This window comes from Phyllobates terribilis, unplaced genomic scaffold (genome assembly GCF_046119375.1).
Source record: "Phyllobates terribilis strain yellow unplaced genomic scaffold, ASM4611937v1 Scaffold_4__5_contigs__length_816908805, whole genome shotgun sequence".
Lineage (NCBI taxonomy): Eukaryota > Metazoa > Chordata > Amphibia > Anura > Dendrobatidae > Phyllobates > Phyllobates terribilis.
In genome coordinates this window covers 664,818,763-664,833,692 of record NW_027362764.1, presented here as the reverse complement: position 1 = coordinate 664,833,692, position 14,930 = coordinate 664,818,763, and the positions used below count along the sequence as shown (strand labels likewise).

Here is a 14,930-nt window from a genome sequence, read left to right as displayed (position 1 = left end):
ACTTTCAATAGGTGGCGCTAGAATCCTCTTCCTCTCTGAAGAGGCAATTTGCATATCCAAATAACCTAGTAGTGTAGGAGAGGTGTGATCTTTCTTTATCAGTGATTCCCAAGCTCCAGTCCTCACTGCCACCAACATGTTTTCAGGATTTCCTTAGTATTGCACAGGTGATGGAAGTATCTTCAAGGCATCAGGTATTCTCTCACCTGTGTAAAACTATGGAAATCCTGAAAACATGACCTGTGGGGGGCTATGAGGACTGGCGTTTGGGACACACTGTTCTACAAGTAGAGAAATAAATAGATTAGAATATCCAGTATCAAAAATCCTGGAGGACCTGACAGCTCACCGGAGATGTCTGTTTTAGTAAATACTTGTATTCTCAATAATATAATTTTGGATAATCTTTCCTTCTAGCTCTGCGTTGTGCCATCCCTCTTAGATACGAATAAATTGCACCCCTTGGCGGTGTCACTACACACACTCTCTCTGTCCAATCATTGCTTTCATTAGGGGAATGTGAACTCCAAATGGTCAATTTATTCACAAATTTCAAAGATGTATAACAGAGGGACCGCATAACCCACCTTAAGACTCTCCAGAATTGTTATATAATTGGGAATACAAGTATTTACTAAAAGAAACATTCTTGAAATGGTGATATGTCGACTCTAAAGAACAGTTGCCTAAATATTAATACCAATTCATTGGCAGGTTCTGGTAAATTACATTATCATCATTACTTATTAAAGCGCCATTTATTCCATGGCGCTTTACATGTGAATAAGGGGTATACATAGCAAAAACAATTACAAAACGAGTCAGCGACTGGTTCAGGAGGAGAGAGGACCCTGCCCTCGAATCTACAAGGGATGGGTGAGGATACTGTAGGTGAGGGTAGAGGTGGTCATGCACCAATGTGGTGGAGCGGTGGTCACAGCAGGTTGTTGGCTTGTTGGAAGACGTAGGTCTTCAGGTTTCTTTTGAAGGCTTACATGTTCAAATAATCACATCTGGAAAGGAACAGCAGCTGATAAACGGTGTGCTACCTTTGGAAAAGTTTCATTCTAGCGCTGCGTTTCTGCGGTATGGACGATGGATTATAAAGTTCTATCTAAGGACGGCCTGGAATTGGTGAATATATTTGATGAAACATGGTGATACATTTTGGGTCTGTAGTAAAGTATTTGAAATGCAAAGCTTTTTGGTGAGTGCATCATTTTTCAAAATTTGGTAAATTTCATCCCAGGTGGTTACGTATACGTTTCTACCAAGCATACTTCTCTCATGCTTGATCCCACCACATGGTAATGTTGGCATTATTGACAGCATTTTATAGAACGAAACGCTTTGTTGAGCCATCCATTCGGACACTGGACCCATTGGTGATCGTCTCCCTGTATTCTTTGCATGAATAACTCAGCCCACACCGCACTTATCTGTTGTTGCCACTTGGCTTTTTCCTAAGTGACCCGCTGCTTTTGTTTGGATTTCAAAAGCCGGAATTCCATGCATCTCCTGGTCAATAGCGATGATGTGCCGGCAATCAGGACGACTCCTGTGTATACTTAACAACATCTTGCATACAGCTGCTGTCTCTTGTGCAAGTACAAGATAATCTGCTGAAATGAGATCTAAAGGGGGTGAAGCTGGCCATGGCACCTTCTGGCCTCTCGACTGCCCCGGGACAGCTTGCTTGCTTGGCATTTTGTGTCTGTGATAGAACATATTTTTCATCATCTTTTCTGTTGCTGATTTGTTTATGGCAGAAAACCGTATCCTGGTTATATCACACCATGTTCGGCTCACGCTGGTCTAATAAAAGCGTTAGTATTCTGTGGATGCACTTCGTTATATGAGATGCTGAAGGATTTCTGTGACTACCTTAAGACCTGTGCCACGTAGTGACTTTCTTTTTTTCAGGTATTGTGCTTTGTGTTCATTAGCACCATCAGTTTTTTTTTTAATGAGTCTCCATCGTTGTAGGAGCTTTGTAACCAGAATGAATAGTAAAATGTGGTCCTGATACGGTTACTGAAATTGTGGTTGGACAACGTAGTCTTTACTGTGGTGACTCAATATATTGGGTTTACTAAGGTTTCTATCACCTTAGTGCTGACGTTATAATAAGTATTATAGTTTAGGAGAATGACAATTGTCTTAACAGACAAAAAATGGGTTACTCATGAAGTAGATGGGATCAAAGGCAACTGAAGAAAGCATTTCACTTGATCCCACTTATGACCCAACTATCCCAAGCCTGTTTGGCACACAATAAACTTCTTTTCTTGGCATTGCTTGTAATACTTTGATGTGGACCAGGAGGCTTGAATGAGAATGTGGAGAATTGACCATGCATAATGTCTTGTGTCTAAGATTTTTTTTTTTTTACTCACCTAACTTTTTATATAAGGTTAATTTAGTGGATATTAGTATCCTCCCTATTCTGTACCTTTTTGACGTTTATTAAGTAACTGAAACTGCTCTTACTAAATTCACTCATGATCTACTAACAGCTAAGTCTAAGGCTGTGTGCCCACGATGCGTCTTTTAAGCATTTTTGCAGCGGCAATTCCACTGCAGAAACGCTTAAACGCTTGGTAGAAGGTCTGCCATGTTCCCCTATGATAATCCGCATGTGCTGTGCACATGCTGCGGAAATTTCCGCTGCGGATTATCATTGTGGAAAAAAATGCAGCACTACCAATTATTTTGCGGAAGCACGGCGTTTTCGCCGCCATTGACTTGCATTGAATCCAAGCATTTCAATGTGCGGATGGTACCCGGGTTTGGAGAAGAGGAGACTCTCCGGACCCGAGTACCATAGAACCTGTAAAAAATGAATAAAATAAAAAATAAATATTATACTTACCTTTTGATGGCCCCTGGTGTGCTTGTCTCTGCTTGCCGGCAGCTCGCGGTAGTCTAAAGGACCTGCGGTGACGTCATTTAGTCATGTGACTGGTCACGCGACCGCTGACGTCGGCAGGTCCTTCAGTGTACCGTGAGCTGCCGGCAAGCTGAGACGCATCGAATAAAGACTCCGGGGGCCATCAGAAGGTAAGTATGATATTTATTTTTTATTTTTTACCATTCTTTCGGTCACACTATATAAATCCATTCCGTTTGCATGGATTTATATAGTGTGACCAAGTTGTCAAGCACTTTCCAAGTGATGCTAAAATCGCTTGGAAAGCGCTTGACACCCGCATGTGGAAATGCATGTGAAGAACGCTTCAGATCCGCATGTCCCTGGCAGGAAAAACACATGTACAATCCGCATGTACAATCCGCATGCGTTTTTTATACCAGGGAGATGCAGAAACGCTCAGGAAAAAAATCCGGACCATTTCCGCATCGTGGGCGCATAGCCTAATGATTACTACTCCCTGCTGATTCTCCTGGATCTCTCTGCAGCTTTCGACACGGTGGATCACCAGCTCCTCACTACGCTCCGCTCTGTCGGCCTCAAGGACACCGTTCTCTCCTGGTTCTCCTCCTACCTCTCTAACCGCTCCTTCACTGTATCTTTTACTGGCTCCTCTTCCCCTTAGTGTCAGGGTTCAGTCCTAGGTCCCCTCCTCTTCTCCCTATATACCTCCCCTATTGGACAAACAATCAGTAGATTTGGTTTTCAGTACCATTTTTATGCTGATGACACCCAAGTATACACCGTCTCCTGACATCACCCCTGCATTATTACAAAATATCTGTTATCGTCTGTCGCTGTCTCTAACACCATGTCCTCCCTCTATCTGAAGCTTAATCTGGCAAAAACTAAACTCCTTGTGTTTCCTCCTTCTACTAAACTTCCTAAAACCAATTTTGCCTTTTCCGTGTGTGGTTCTACCAACTCCCAAGCAGCACATCCAGTGTCTTGGGTTTATACTTGACTCAGATCTTTCCTTCACTCCCTACACCTGATCACTCGCTCACTCATGTCACCACCTCAAAAAAATCTCTAGAACTCGACCTTTTTTTTTACCTTTGACTCTGAAAAACTTTTACTGTTGTTTTGATTCATTCTCGTCTAGACTGCTTCAACTCTTTACTAAGTCTCCATCTTACTAAACTCTCCCCTCTCCAATCCATCCTGAATGCAGCAGCCAGGATCATACAGTTGGTGAAATAAGTATTGAACATGTGACCAATTTTCTAAGTAAATATATTTCTAAAGGTGCTATTGACATGAAATTCTCACCAGCGCAAAAACATTCAGAAAAACCTGTGAAATGCTGAAAGACTATAGTTTGGTAAGATGAGACCAAAATTTAACTCTTTGGTTTCCATAATACACACCATGTTTGGAGGCCAAAAGGCACTGAATATCACCCCAAAAACCCCATACCAGTAGTGAAGTTTGGAGGTGGGAACATCATGGTGTTGGGGCTTATTTTCAGCATATGGCATTGGCAAACTTCATATAATTGAAGGAAGGGTGAATGGACAAATGTACCGAGGCATTCTTGATAAAAATATGCTGCCATCTACCAGGATGATGAAGATGAAACGAGGGGGGACATTTCAGCAAGACAATGATCCCAAACACACAGCCAAGGAAACTCGCAATTTGTTTCGGAGATAAAATAAAGCTGCTAGAATGGCCCAGCCAATCACCTGACCTGGAGCCAATAGAAAATTTATGGAAAGAACTAAAGCTCAGAGTTATAGAAGGGACCCACGGGACCTTCAGGATTTGAACTGTGTTTGTGTGAAAGAATGGGCCAAAAATCATACCTGAGCAATGCATGCAACTAGTTTCTCCATACATGATACGTCTTGAAGCTGTCATCACCAACAAAGGCTTTTGTACGAAGTATTAAATAAATTTCATTAAACGTGTTCAATACTTTTTCCCGGTTTCATTTCTCATTATTAACATAATTTATGTGCATCTATGGTTTGATTGCCTTCTTTGCTGCCGACACATGGTAAGAATTTCATGTCATTAGCCCCTTTGGAAATATATTTACTTACCAAATTAGTGATGTGTTCAATACTTATTTCACCCACTGCATTTCTGGCCAACCGCTACACTGGTGCCTCTACCATGTGCTAGTCATTACACTGGCTGCTCATCCTCTACAAAGTTCAATATAAACTTCTCATTCTCACCCACAAGCTCCCCACAGTTCTGCACCACCATACATCTCCTTCCTCATCTGTCTACCAACCTACTGGTGCTGTTCACTCTGCTAATGACATTGTACTTGTACAGATACTGGCTAGTGACCGGTTCATGCAACATTACCCTACTTATTATATTGGTGACTGAACCATACAATACAAGCACTTTTTAGCATTTACCTTTCGTGGCTCCCCTATTTCCTCATACATTGTAAGCTTGCAGCAGGGCCCTCACTCCTCTTGGTATCTGTTGAATTATCTATTACTCTGTAATGGCTTTATTGTCGGTACATGTCACCTCTGAATTGTAAAGTGCTGCAGAATATGTTGACGCTATAGAAATAAAATTAATAATAGTAAGTAAAGCTTAATAGCCATGTAATACAAATATTGAGGACTGATCTGCTCAAATTATTCATAAAAGGTCCATTTGGACCCTTATCCCTTCACCGCGAAGCTATGTTCTGAAAATGTTGCCCTACGATAATACTAGGTTGTGGAAAGCAATGAGCTAAAACCTTTGCAGTACTTAGTTCCAACTTCTTGACCGGTCCTTTGTTGCAGCCGGACTGCACTTTTGTGGCCGGTATTTTCAGCCCGGCATCTCCTGAGTGCCTTTGATGCTTTGTAGGCACTATGACATCATGTGAGGCCTAGTCACTAGGCCTTGCTCGATGCCATGACGTGTGACGTAAAGTCATGATTTCTTGGGGCCAGGAGAGCTATGATGACACCCAGGAGATGTCCTGCCAAACATTCCAGCCACAGAAGAAAAGTCAGTCAGCAACAAAGAATTGGACAAGCGGTCAGAACTGGGTTCCTGAAATCTTTATGGTAATCTCTAGTTGTGAACCCGCTCCCATCCTCCTTCTGATTCCCATGCTGGATTTCTCTTGTTGTCGTATAATCTGTTCCTGTTCGAATGAGGGATCTTCAAAACTTGTGGCACCATGCGTGGTCTGGTCTGACACGTGCAGATGGTGCTGCTTGGGTTAAGGACATATGGGACTCAATATATTCTGTACAGTATCTATCTTCTCACAGTAGGACATGTTTTGTTTGTGGTTTTTCTCCTTTTGAGTGCCTATGAAGGTCCAGCTTTGTTCTCGAACTGTAGTCTGTTGTTGTTGTCAGGTGTCCGTCTGTTTTGATAGTATGTATGTCGCCAAGCTAAGTTTCCTATGCACCACTTTCCCTCCGTTTTAGTTTTCTGTGAGAAAACTTCAGTAACAATCCCTTGCACCCTCGAGAGGACCGTGGATTGCTTGCACTGTCAATATATCTCAAGAATCCTTTGTGGGATACAATAAACCTCCCTGTTCTTTTCTCAGGAGAGGCGGTAGAATTTCAGCCACTATTTCAGATGTAGATAATACCTTGTTTGGAGAAGTTCTGAAAAAAAAAGGCTAGAGAAGAAAAAAGTGGTTTAAGTTAGAGTGAATTATCACCTAGGCTGGCTGGCTGCGTGCGTGTGTTTGTGCCAGGAACACGATACTGTGGGAAAGTCTGGAGCCACCTTGGGAGATGGTGAGAAAGGGAGTCATGCTCAGACATACAATGGGTTATGCTCTTTGGATTGCTTTTTAATGGGTTACCTTGGCTATTTTAGCCCAGTAGATCATGAGCATTGTAGGTGCTGTAAGATGCCTGTTCTGGCAACAGCCCGGTCCCCTGAGTAGCACTGTCTCAAGTGTTGTATTCAGTCCAAACAATGGCAAGTAAGAAAATGGGCCAGTGTTTGGGCTGTAAGTAGTAAGGGGATATGGAGAATGGGAATATTGATTTGTTACAAGTTTTAAATAATAATAATAAAAAAATATAACTTTTATTAAATGGACTTTGAATATTTCCTAAATGTTTAACTTGTTACTACCAAGAAAAACATGTTATTCCCTATCTGTAGGGAGCGGAAATTGATCAGTGGGGCCTTTCATCTGGTTTTTATTAATCATTTATAACATTTTGTGCCTTTAGGTCATTTTCTTGTGATGACTCTTGCGAAATTCATCAAGTCTTGTCTAAATGGTTGAGCCATAGATTCCCATTCAAAGGGAGTCTGACATCTTCCAAAAATCAAGTTAAACCATTTAAACATTTGCCATGGATTTTACTTATTTTTTTGTACATTTCCAATAAAACTTGTTTTTTTTTTATAATATATGTAAGGGGCTCAATGCACCTTTCCTTCTGCTTAATTGCAAACCTCCTCCTCTTAAGTTGATTGACTGTGGTCGATTGACAGTGCTGCCTGAATTGATTCATCAGCACTGAACACACTGACACTGCAGGAGTCGAGACCAGACCGTGTCAGGACTGCCACTCTCTGATCCCTTTTTCCTGTTTACAGTGGCCTCTTGCTGCACACAGGATTACACAGTAGCAGGTGGCTGATGGTGACAGGAGAGCGGGATCAGATCATACGCGGACACTGTGTGCTTGCACCCACTGTGCTCCTGCAGTATCAGAACGGACGTGTACTCGTTCCTACCTCTTATCAGCAGGCGGCCGCCCTCTATTGTGTCATTCTGTGTGCATCAAACAGCTGCTGCAGACAGGAGAGGAGGAGGAGAGTGCACCTGGACACACTGGCAGTGTGTGTTCCCTCGGCTTCTGCAGTGTCAGTATGTGCAGGACTAAGGAGTCGATTCAGGCAGTGCTCCAAGGTGGGCACTGTCAGCCAGCATTCACTTCCCTACATTCACCTTCTGACTACAGATCTTAATGTCTGGACCTTCTGCAGGTCTTCACTCGAACTCAATAACTTTCCATATGCCTGTGAGGATGTTGAGTTCAGGTCAAGAGTACTGGGACCGTGCGTGCCAGACTTGTGAAACCAGCCTTACTATTAGTAGATTAGGAAAAAATAAGGGTTGAAGGCCGTGGAGAAATGACTGCATGATCAGTTGCTTACAAAGTTTTCATAGTCTTTAACAATAGAGATAAATAGGGTTGCATGGGAAGTGCAGAAATGTAATGACTGTTTAAGTGGGCTACCCCATGAGTCTTTATTATACAAAAGTCCTAAAAGGCTAGCAATAGCTGATTTAAAATAATTTACAGTGTAGCTTTCATTTGTCCAGCTTGGGGCTTCTCCTAAAATGTGATAATGGAGGCTGATTCCAGATTTAGATCAGTCTACTTCCCCTTCTGGCAGCTGATAATATATTCTTTTCTTACCTTATATAGATGGTGCCATACAATGTAAGTATTAAACTCTTCTATTTAGGAGTTGTTCACTTGTATACAGAGATTTACAGGTTATTTAGGAATCTATATTTTGCCCTCTGCTTATAGGTTGAGGTCCCCGTGAAATGTTGAGCTGCTTATGAGATGGAGCTGGACATCAAGTCTATCTGTAGTTGAGCACCATGGGGCTATTAACAAAAAACCTTTCCGACTTTGAAGCATCCACCTCTAAATGCAGGAGCGGCGGAGCAGTGTTATGGATTAGCGCCTTGGTGCCAGGGTATAATAATAGGTTTATGTATGATTACCGTGCCTACAGCAACCTATCATTTGTGCTTCCTTCTGAACCATTGCAGTGGGAGTCTGTGTAAGCGGCATCTACATTTCCGCTTCCCGCTACCTTTCTCCATTGATCTCCCGTCCGCAAATGTTTTAGCTGCAGGGAACATCTGTCACACAGGGCAGTGTTTATGCTCCACATTACCTGACAGACATGTCAGATGCCTTTCAAGCCGACGGTTTTCAGGATCTCTTTCTATGCAGGTGCGACAGGGCTGTTTAAGAATTTCTTTAATAAATTGGATTAGACGTGATTAAAGTATCTGGGAGATTGTGTTCAAATTACAAGGAGCAGCAGTTAGAGCTTGTGACACCGGTATCGCCACGTAATTGCCTGTTCTTTTCATTGAAAATAAGCTCCCCTGCAGGCACAGCGAGACGGCACAACAACTTTCACCGCCATTGTTCATAACTTAGCTGCTATTACAACAGATAGGGAAGAAAAAAGGGGGATGGGCGCAAGAGCTGGATTCATCTGTTTTTAGGAAATTGTTGGCTGTAGATGAATATTCTGCACTAGTGGAAGACATTTCCAGTATGCAGATTGTGTGTATTTAGTTATGTTTGAGATTTTTTATGCTTTTTGTGCCCTTTTTTTTGTTCTGTCTCTAATATAACGCCACAAATATGCTTTAGGAGGACCCGTCACCAGGTCAAGTGGCCAGTTTTTGCCCTTATTTTATACTTCTTCCCTGAGCTTCTTCACTGATCTACAGAGGTGAAACTTACCCTGCAAATTTGTGACCTGACTGCAAAAGGAACAGCCGCCAACCCCATTGGCTTGCATGAGGCCATGCTGCCGTTCCCTGCCCTGCCATTTGGCTGGGGAACTGCTGTTCTGGGAAAAATCTTAGGTTTTAGGATCTTAGGATTTGTAGGGTTTCAGCAGTCCTAAAGGGAGGGCCTATCCTAGCAAGGTGTCATCAGTTTCTAAGATATTTGGCCTTTTTTTCCCAACATTTTACACTGATATTCACCTCAAATAGAGAAGAGTCAAACAAGTAGACCCATAAAAGAAGGCTACTATGAACATAAAAAATAAGTGTTATCTGATTCTGATATTGACTGTATGTGGAAACATTTCTCCAGGAGAAGCTGTAGTCTTTTTCAGTTATTAAAGGAGTTGGTGTTGAAGAAGGAACTGCTTGAGGATCCCTTCAGAGACCTGTGATTTGCTGCCGCAGTCAGGTGATTGGAACGGAAAGCCATCCAAAGCACACCCATGAGGTCCCAGTCTAGTTACCTGACTGCTGCAACCAATCACAGGCCTCTGCCGGGGTCTCCAATCTTCCCTTCCCCGCTGTCGAATTGTAGAGACCACTGGAGGTGCCTGTGCTGATGTGACTGTGGTCTCAGGTGGTGAGTATAGCATTATTTATCACATTCGCTGCCTTTTCAAAGCTTTTTGCTGACGTCTGACCACAGTGTAGACATTAGAATATACATTTATTTGAGGTTTAGTGACTTCATGGAGAAAGATCCAACGTCCCAGCTTATCGGCCATCCCAGGATGGTGTTAATGGCGTCATGGTCTGATTATTCTAACATACTTCTATCCACTAGTAGATTTATACGGTTCTGACCTGTTCCTCCTTCTAGTATCATGTTTCTATGCAGTGGAGATGGAAATAGGAGACCAGCATTAGTTGTTGAGGGGAAGGGCCCACCATTATGACCATGATTCCTCCAGTCAGACCAGTGTTTATTACAGTGTTTATTACAGTGTTCTACGGCTTAGCTGTAGGAACTGTATAATTTAGGATTTTGTACCAGATTTTAAGGTTTGTCCCGTGAAACCTGTTTACACAAAGCTTCAAACACCTGCACATCATTCTACAAGGTCTGTTTCACGCCTCCATACAGTAGAGCGTAAAGGTTCATTATGTACGCACACAGATTATAGATGAAAACATTGGTAATTCGATATCCCTATCGCTAGTGTGTCTCCTCATACAGATACTCATTTTGATGATATCTTCTGGCAGTGTTGTCTAAACACATCATCCACCATGGATTATTGTCGAGGGCTTTCAAGCTAAGAATACTTTGGGTTGCGTGCCTGTATAATACCTCCATAGAACAAGCTGTGCACAATGTTCTGCAGCCATAACCACCGGGAATAACAGTTATGAAGGGCGGTGTAACCCTCAGCCACTTGTGCTGACATAGGTGAGCTATTTGGCTGCCCATCAGTCATTTCTATAAAGGTACTTCTGTAGTGGGTATGGGGGAATATTGACAATTACCATGCTAAAGACATTTCTTTGTTATAGCCTAATAATACTTAGAGGCTTTATCTGGGGAGTAAATTTTCCTTACAATATGCTTAGATTGACCAGTCCTCTATTGCTCCTGCTCCGATGGCGCCCAATCCCCATCAGACTTCTTGTCATAGAGACATGTGGCTCCTGCAGCCAATCAGCCACAGTGGTGATCCCCTACAGGCAACAGTGGTCACACGTCCCTGTGTGCTCCTCAAACTCTTTGATTTATGAGTGTTTGACTCCCAGGAACCCCTTCTATCAGCCGAATTAAGCTATAGAGACAGATTCTCGGGGAGATCTATGTCCGGCCCATAGATCTTAACAGTTAATTTACATATTAAGAAAAACGTGTATTTCTCTGGAAAAAGATATTGGATCGCAGATATGAAGGTATAATTTTAGTCAACTTTCTATGACCTACATGCCAATATACACTGGTTAGGGTTGATCCTACTAACAGATTCCTTTTGAAAGTTACTCTAGTTCCAGACAAGGCTTTTGCAGCTTACTGGAATAAATGCATTAACAATATAAAGTACCGCATTTTGCCTCTTTACAATTTGTATGTGTCTAGAAACAATGCAGATTATTTGTGAACGTTTGACACTTATAAATTTGGAAAACTATCAGAAAGCAACATTGGGTCCAGCCTGGCATTGCCAATGTCAATGTGATCTCTTTCTCGCCAAGACACAAAAAAGGCACATAGAGAACTGCAAATTCCTGTTGACTTGCATATATATCTCATATATCTGTATGACAAGGGGCAAGATGAAAAGTTCATTTTATTTATGTTTTCAAAGCAAAATGCGCGCTTTCTGTAAGATTAACGTATAAGTGCTGTATAACTCGGGGGTGTTGAATAATCCCTTAATGTACACTCCATTGCATGTTATTCCTTGTTTGTGGATCAAAAGGGAGCGCGCTAAGCAGCACTTTGATCAGATCCTGGTAAAATGTACGTTCTGATGGGAGATGTGAACATAATTGACGGTCGTGTTCCTGAATTGTGCTCTGCAGAAAAAACGCCGTTTTGATCAGTGAATTTTTAAGGAAAATATTTTACAGTTGAGTAAAGAGATGAAAGGCTGAAGTATGCCGGAAGAAGAAATGTCCTCTCCGAAAGTGTCTGCATAAAACCTTCTAGTTGTTCCATTGGTCTCTTAGAGAAGTTTTGTGACTTGTTTTAACTCTCAACATGTGATTCTTACTTGCACTGGTTACATTGTCTATATACAGTTTTTCTCTGAACAGAAGTATAGAAGAAATTGAGATGATGTTCATTCATCTACATAACACGTGAATTAGGAAAGGGCTACATCAATCCCCGGATTCCAAAGCACTTTCTGATATACTTGGCTACATCTAACTATCGTTTCCTTCCTGCCTAAATCACCAAAGTTCCAATAGCAGAGCAGTTACAGAGAGTGTCTTGTTTTGGAGGATCTGTCCTGTCCCGCATTACTCAGACAGCTCATCGATTTCAGTGGGATCTGTGTAATGCTCACTTTCCCCTGTAATGGTGCTGCAGGGAAGTTGGACATTTTTTCCGGGCTTTCTTACAGATTACTAACAAATAAAGTTCCATTTTGTAACACTATAGCATGCAAATATTAAATATATGAAATTGGAATTGCATTACTGCTCTAGACAATAGGAAAAAACAAAGATACTTAGCGCATTAATTGACCAATTCGTGAGTGCCCAAATTCAACGGCTATTCTCTTTCCTGGGAACCTATCCTAATGTGAATCCTTGCCTGGGCTGATGGCTGACATGTATATGGGTAGGTAGGATCCTGCTGTGATTAAAACCGCCATAGGCTGATTGATGGGTGGAGTGCTCAGTCAGAGATCCTATTTTCTAGAGCAGTAATGCAATTCCAATTTCATATATTTCATGTTTGCATACTATAGAGTTACAGAGTACAGCTTTGTTAGTTATGTTTGGAGATAGCTACTCTTAGTAAGCACCTGTTCAGACCTGTTCTCTGTTTGGAAGTGACGGTCAGTCTTTGATTGTATACATAGGCTCTCTGGCTGAGCACTCCACTCATCAGCCCATGGCGGTTTTAATCACAGCAGGATCCTATCTACCTATATAGTACATGTAGGCTTCAGCCCAGGAAAAGATTCACATTAGGATTGGTTCCCAGCAAAGAGGATCGCCTTGTCGTGGCTAATGGGTATACATGAATTGGGCAATTTATGCTCTAAGTGTATTCATATTTTTCCTATTTTCTAGAGCAGTAATGCAATTCCAATTTCATATATTTCATATTTGCATGCTTTATTTGTTAGTTATATATGGAGATGGCTGTTCTTAGTATTCACCTGTTCTCTGGAAGTGACGGTCAGTCTTTAATAATTCCCTGGTGGCTTAGAGTTGGGGGAGCACTTTGGGAAGGAATTTATCAAGATTGGCGCTTTGTCTGCCCGCCTTGAATTAATAAAATGCAAATTGTACTGAAACTTCTTTGTACATTACATTTTAGATTTTCTTGAGGGTTGTGATTATTTGTATTTACGTGTTGTCAATCAAAAATCCAAATAGTTTCTACTGACCTTCTCAATTCACATAGTAATTAATGAACAACCAGAAGAATTGTAAGTCCATGGTGGGAAGTCCTCTACATCTTTACAGTAGAGATGATGCAAGAGGTGATCAACAAGTAGAATTAGGTTGAAACCGCTGAATTGTGCAAAGAAACAAGAAGCTTGTTACAACAGAGCCCAAATATAAGTACAAATATCCATAATGAACACTGCCCGAGGCGAAGTTTAGCGGATAATAAATAACTATTATTCACCTTAACCGCTATGGTCGCTCCATGCACGAGAGCTAAGAACAGTCAACACAACCTTCACAGCAACTTAAGGCTCCACAATGACATCTTTGTGTCCAGTAACACTTCACAGCGGCTTCCAGGGAAAGTGCTCGATATCAGATCTTTACGGTCTAGCTCGAATTCGACATAAAATACTTGATTACATTGAGTGACATAAAACAATGTGGTATTTTTGTGCGGCTTCCATATTTTTTTTTTTCTTTTGTTTTTTAAATCTAATGTTAATTATTTTATTTTAACTGAAGTTTCACTTTATGAATGTTCTCAGGGGATGTAAGTATTTTTAAATCGCTTTCCTTTCTTCCATTTTCTAGAAAATACCAGAAAGGGACCAGAGTGCGTCTGAAACTGAACGATCTGGAGATGACATCAAGGTTCTTAGGGGCTTACACAGATACCACCTTGCTAGAGGCCGATGCTATACTGCTCGGAGTGCTGTAATATACTTATTCTAATTCAATAAATAGATATTCTATGTAGTATGGACATTTTTTTACTGTTCTATTCTATTTCTTTGGTCACAAATATTCCCATTTCACGCAGTATAACGGAGTGTGTTTTTCTTTTTATTATACTATGAAAGATACAAGTTGTTTGGTCATTTTTTTTTATTTACTAGTTTCATACTTAGTCTATCTTCCCACCTCGATCCCTTTGACAGGTTTTTCTTTAAGTAGACGCATAAGGAGAAACCTGTCAGTCAACTGGAGTGAGGTTGGCGAGAAGCTGACCAGGAACCTGCCTCGGACTAGTTAGCCAAGACACATAGGGCCTAATTAGTTAAGGTTGGCGTTGTACATGCCAACCTTAATGAAGGGGCATGCTGGAGTAAGATGCGCCATATTAATTTAGAGGCATGCGCCACTTAAAATGTAATCGCATCTTAACATTGCTTCTATCTGGCTCGCCAGAAAAAATTGACGGGTGGTCTTTGTAGCACCTCGTCAATTCTCTGCCCACTTTGGCGGTACTGGCCAGGATTGGTATTAAAATAAAAATTGCAAAATTTCTGTACAACTTTGAATTGCGCAGAAGTTTTGCAACTTTTCAAAGTGTTCTACACCAGCAATCTAGTGAAAATACTTTGTATCTGGGCAATAGTCCCCAGACAGTTTTTCAGGTATGTTTTACTGGCTCAGGTTTCTGCTGGCCATGGTCCAGGTATC

At 41.5% G+C, this 14,930-nt stretch overlaps 1 protein-coding gene across 3 annotated transcripts in view; it reads left to right on the top strand.

Annotated features, from left to right (window-relative positions):
• The window catches only part of TPD52 (tumor protein D52), a 258,486-nt gene extending 244,231 nt beyond the window's left edge, over window positions 1–14,255 (top strand). For all 3 annotated transcript variants that reach the window (XM_073679488.1, XM_073679484.1, XM_073679487.1), the window contains one exon: window positions 14,079–14,255. In XM_073679488.1, the coding sequence (XP_073535589.1) occupies window positions 14,079–14,205 (127 nt within the window). In that variant the 3' untranslated portion in view covers window positions 14,206–14,255. The remainder of the gene's footprint in view (window positions 1–14,078) is intronic.
• The last annotated feature ends 675 nt before the right edge of the window (window positions 14,256–14,930 follow it).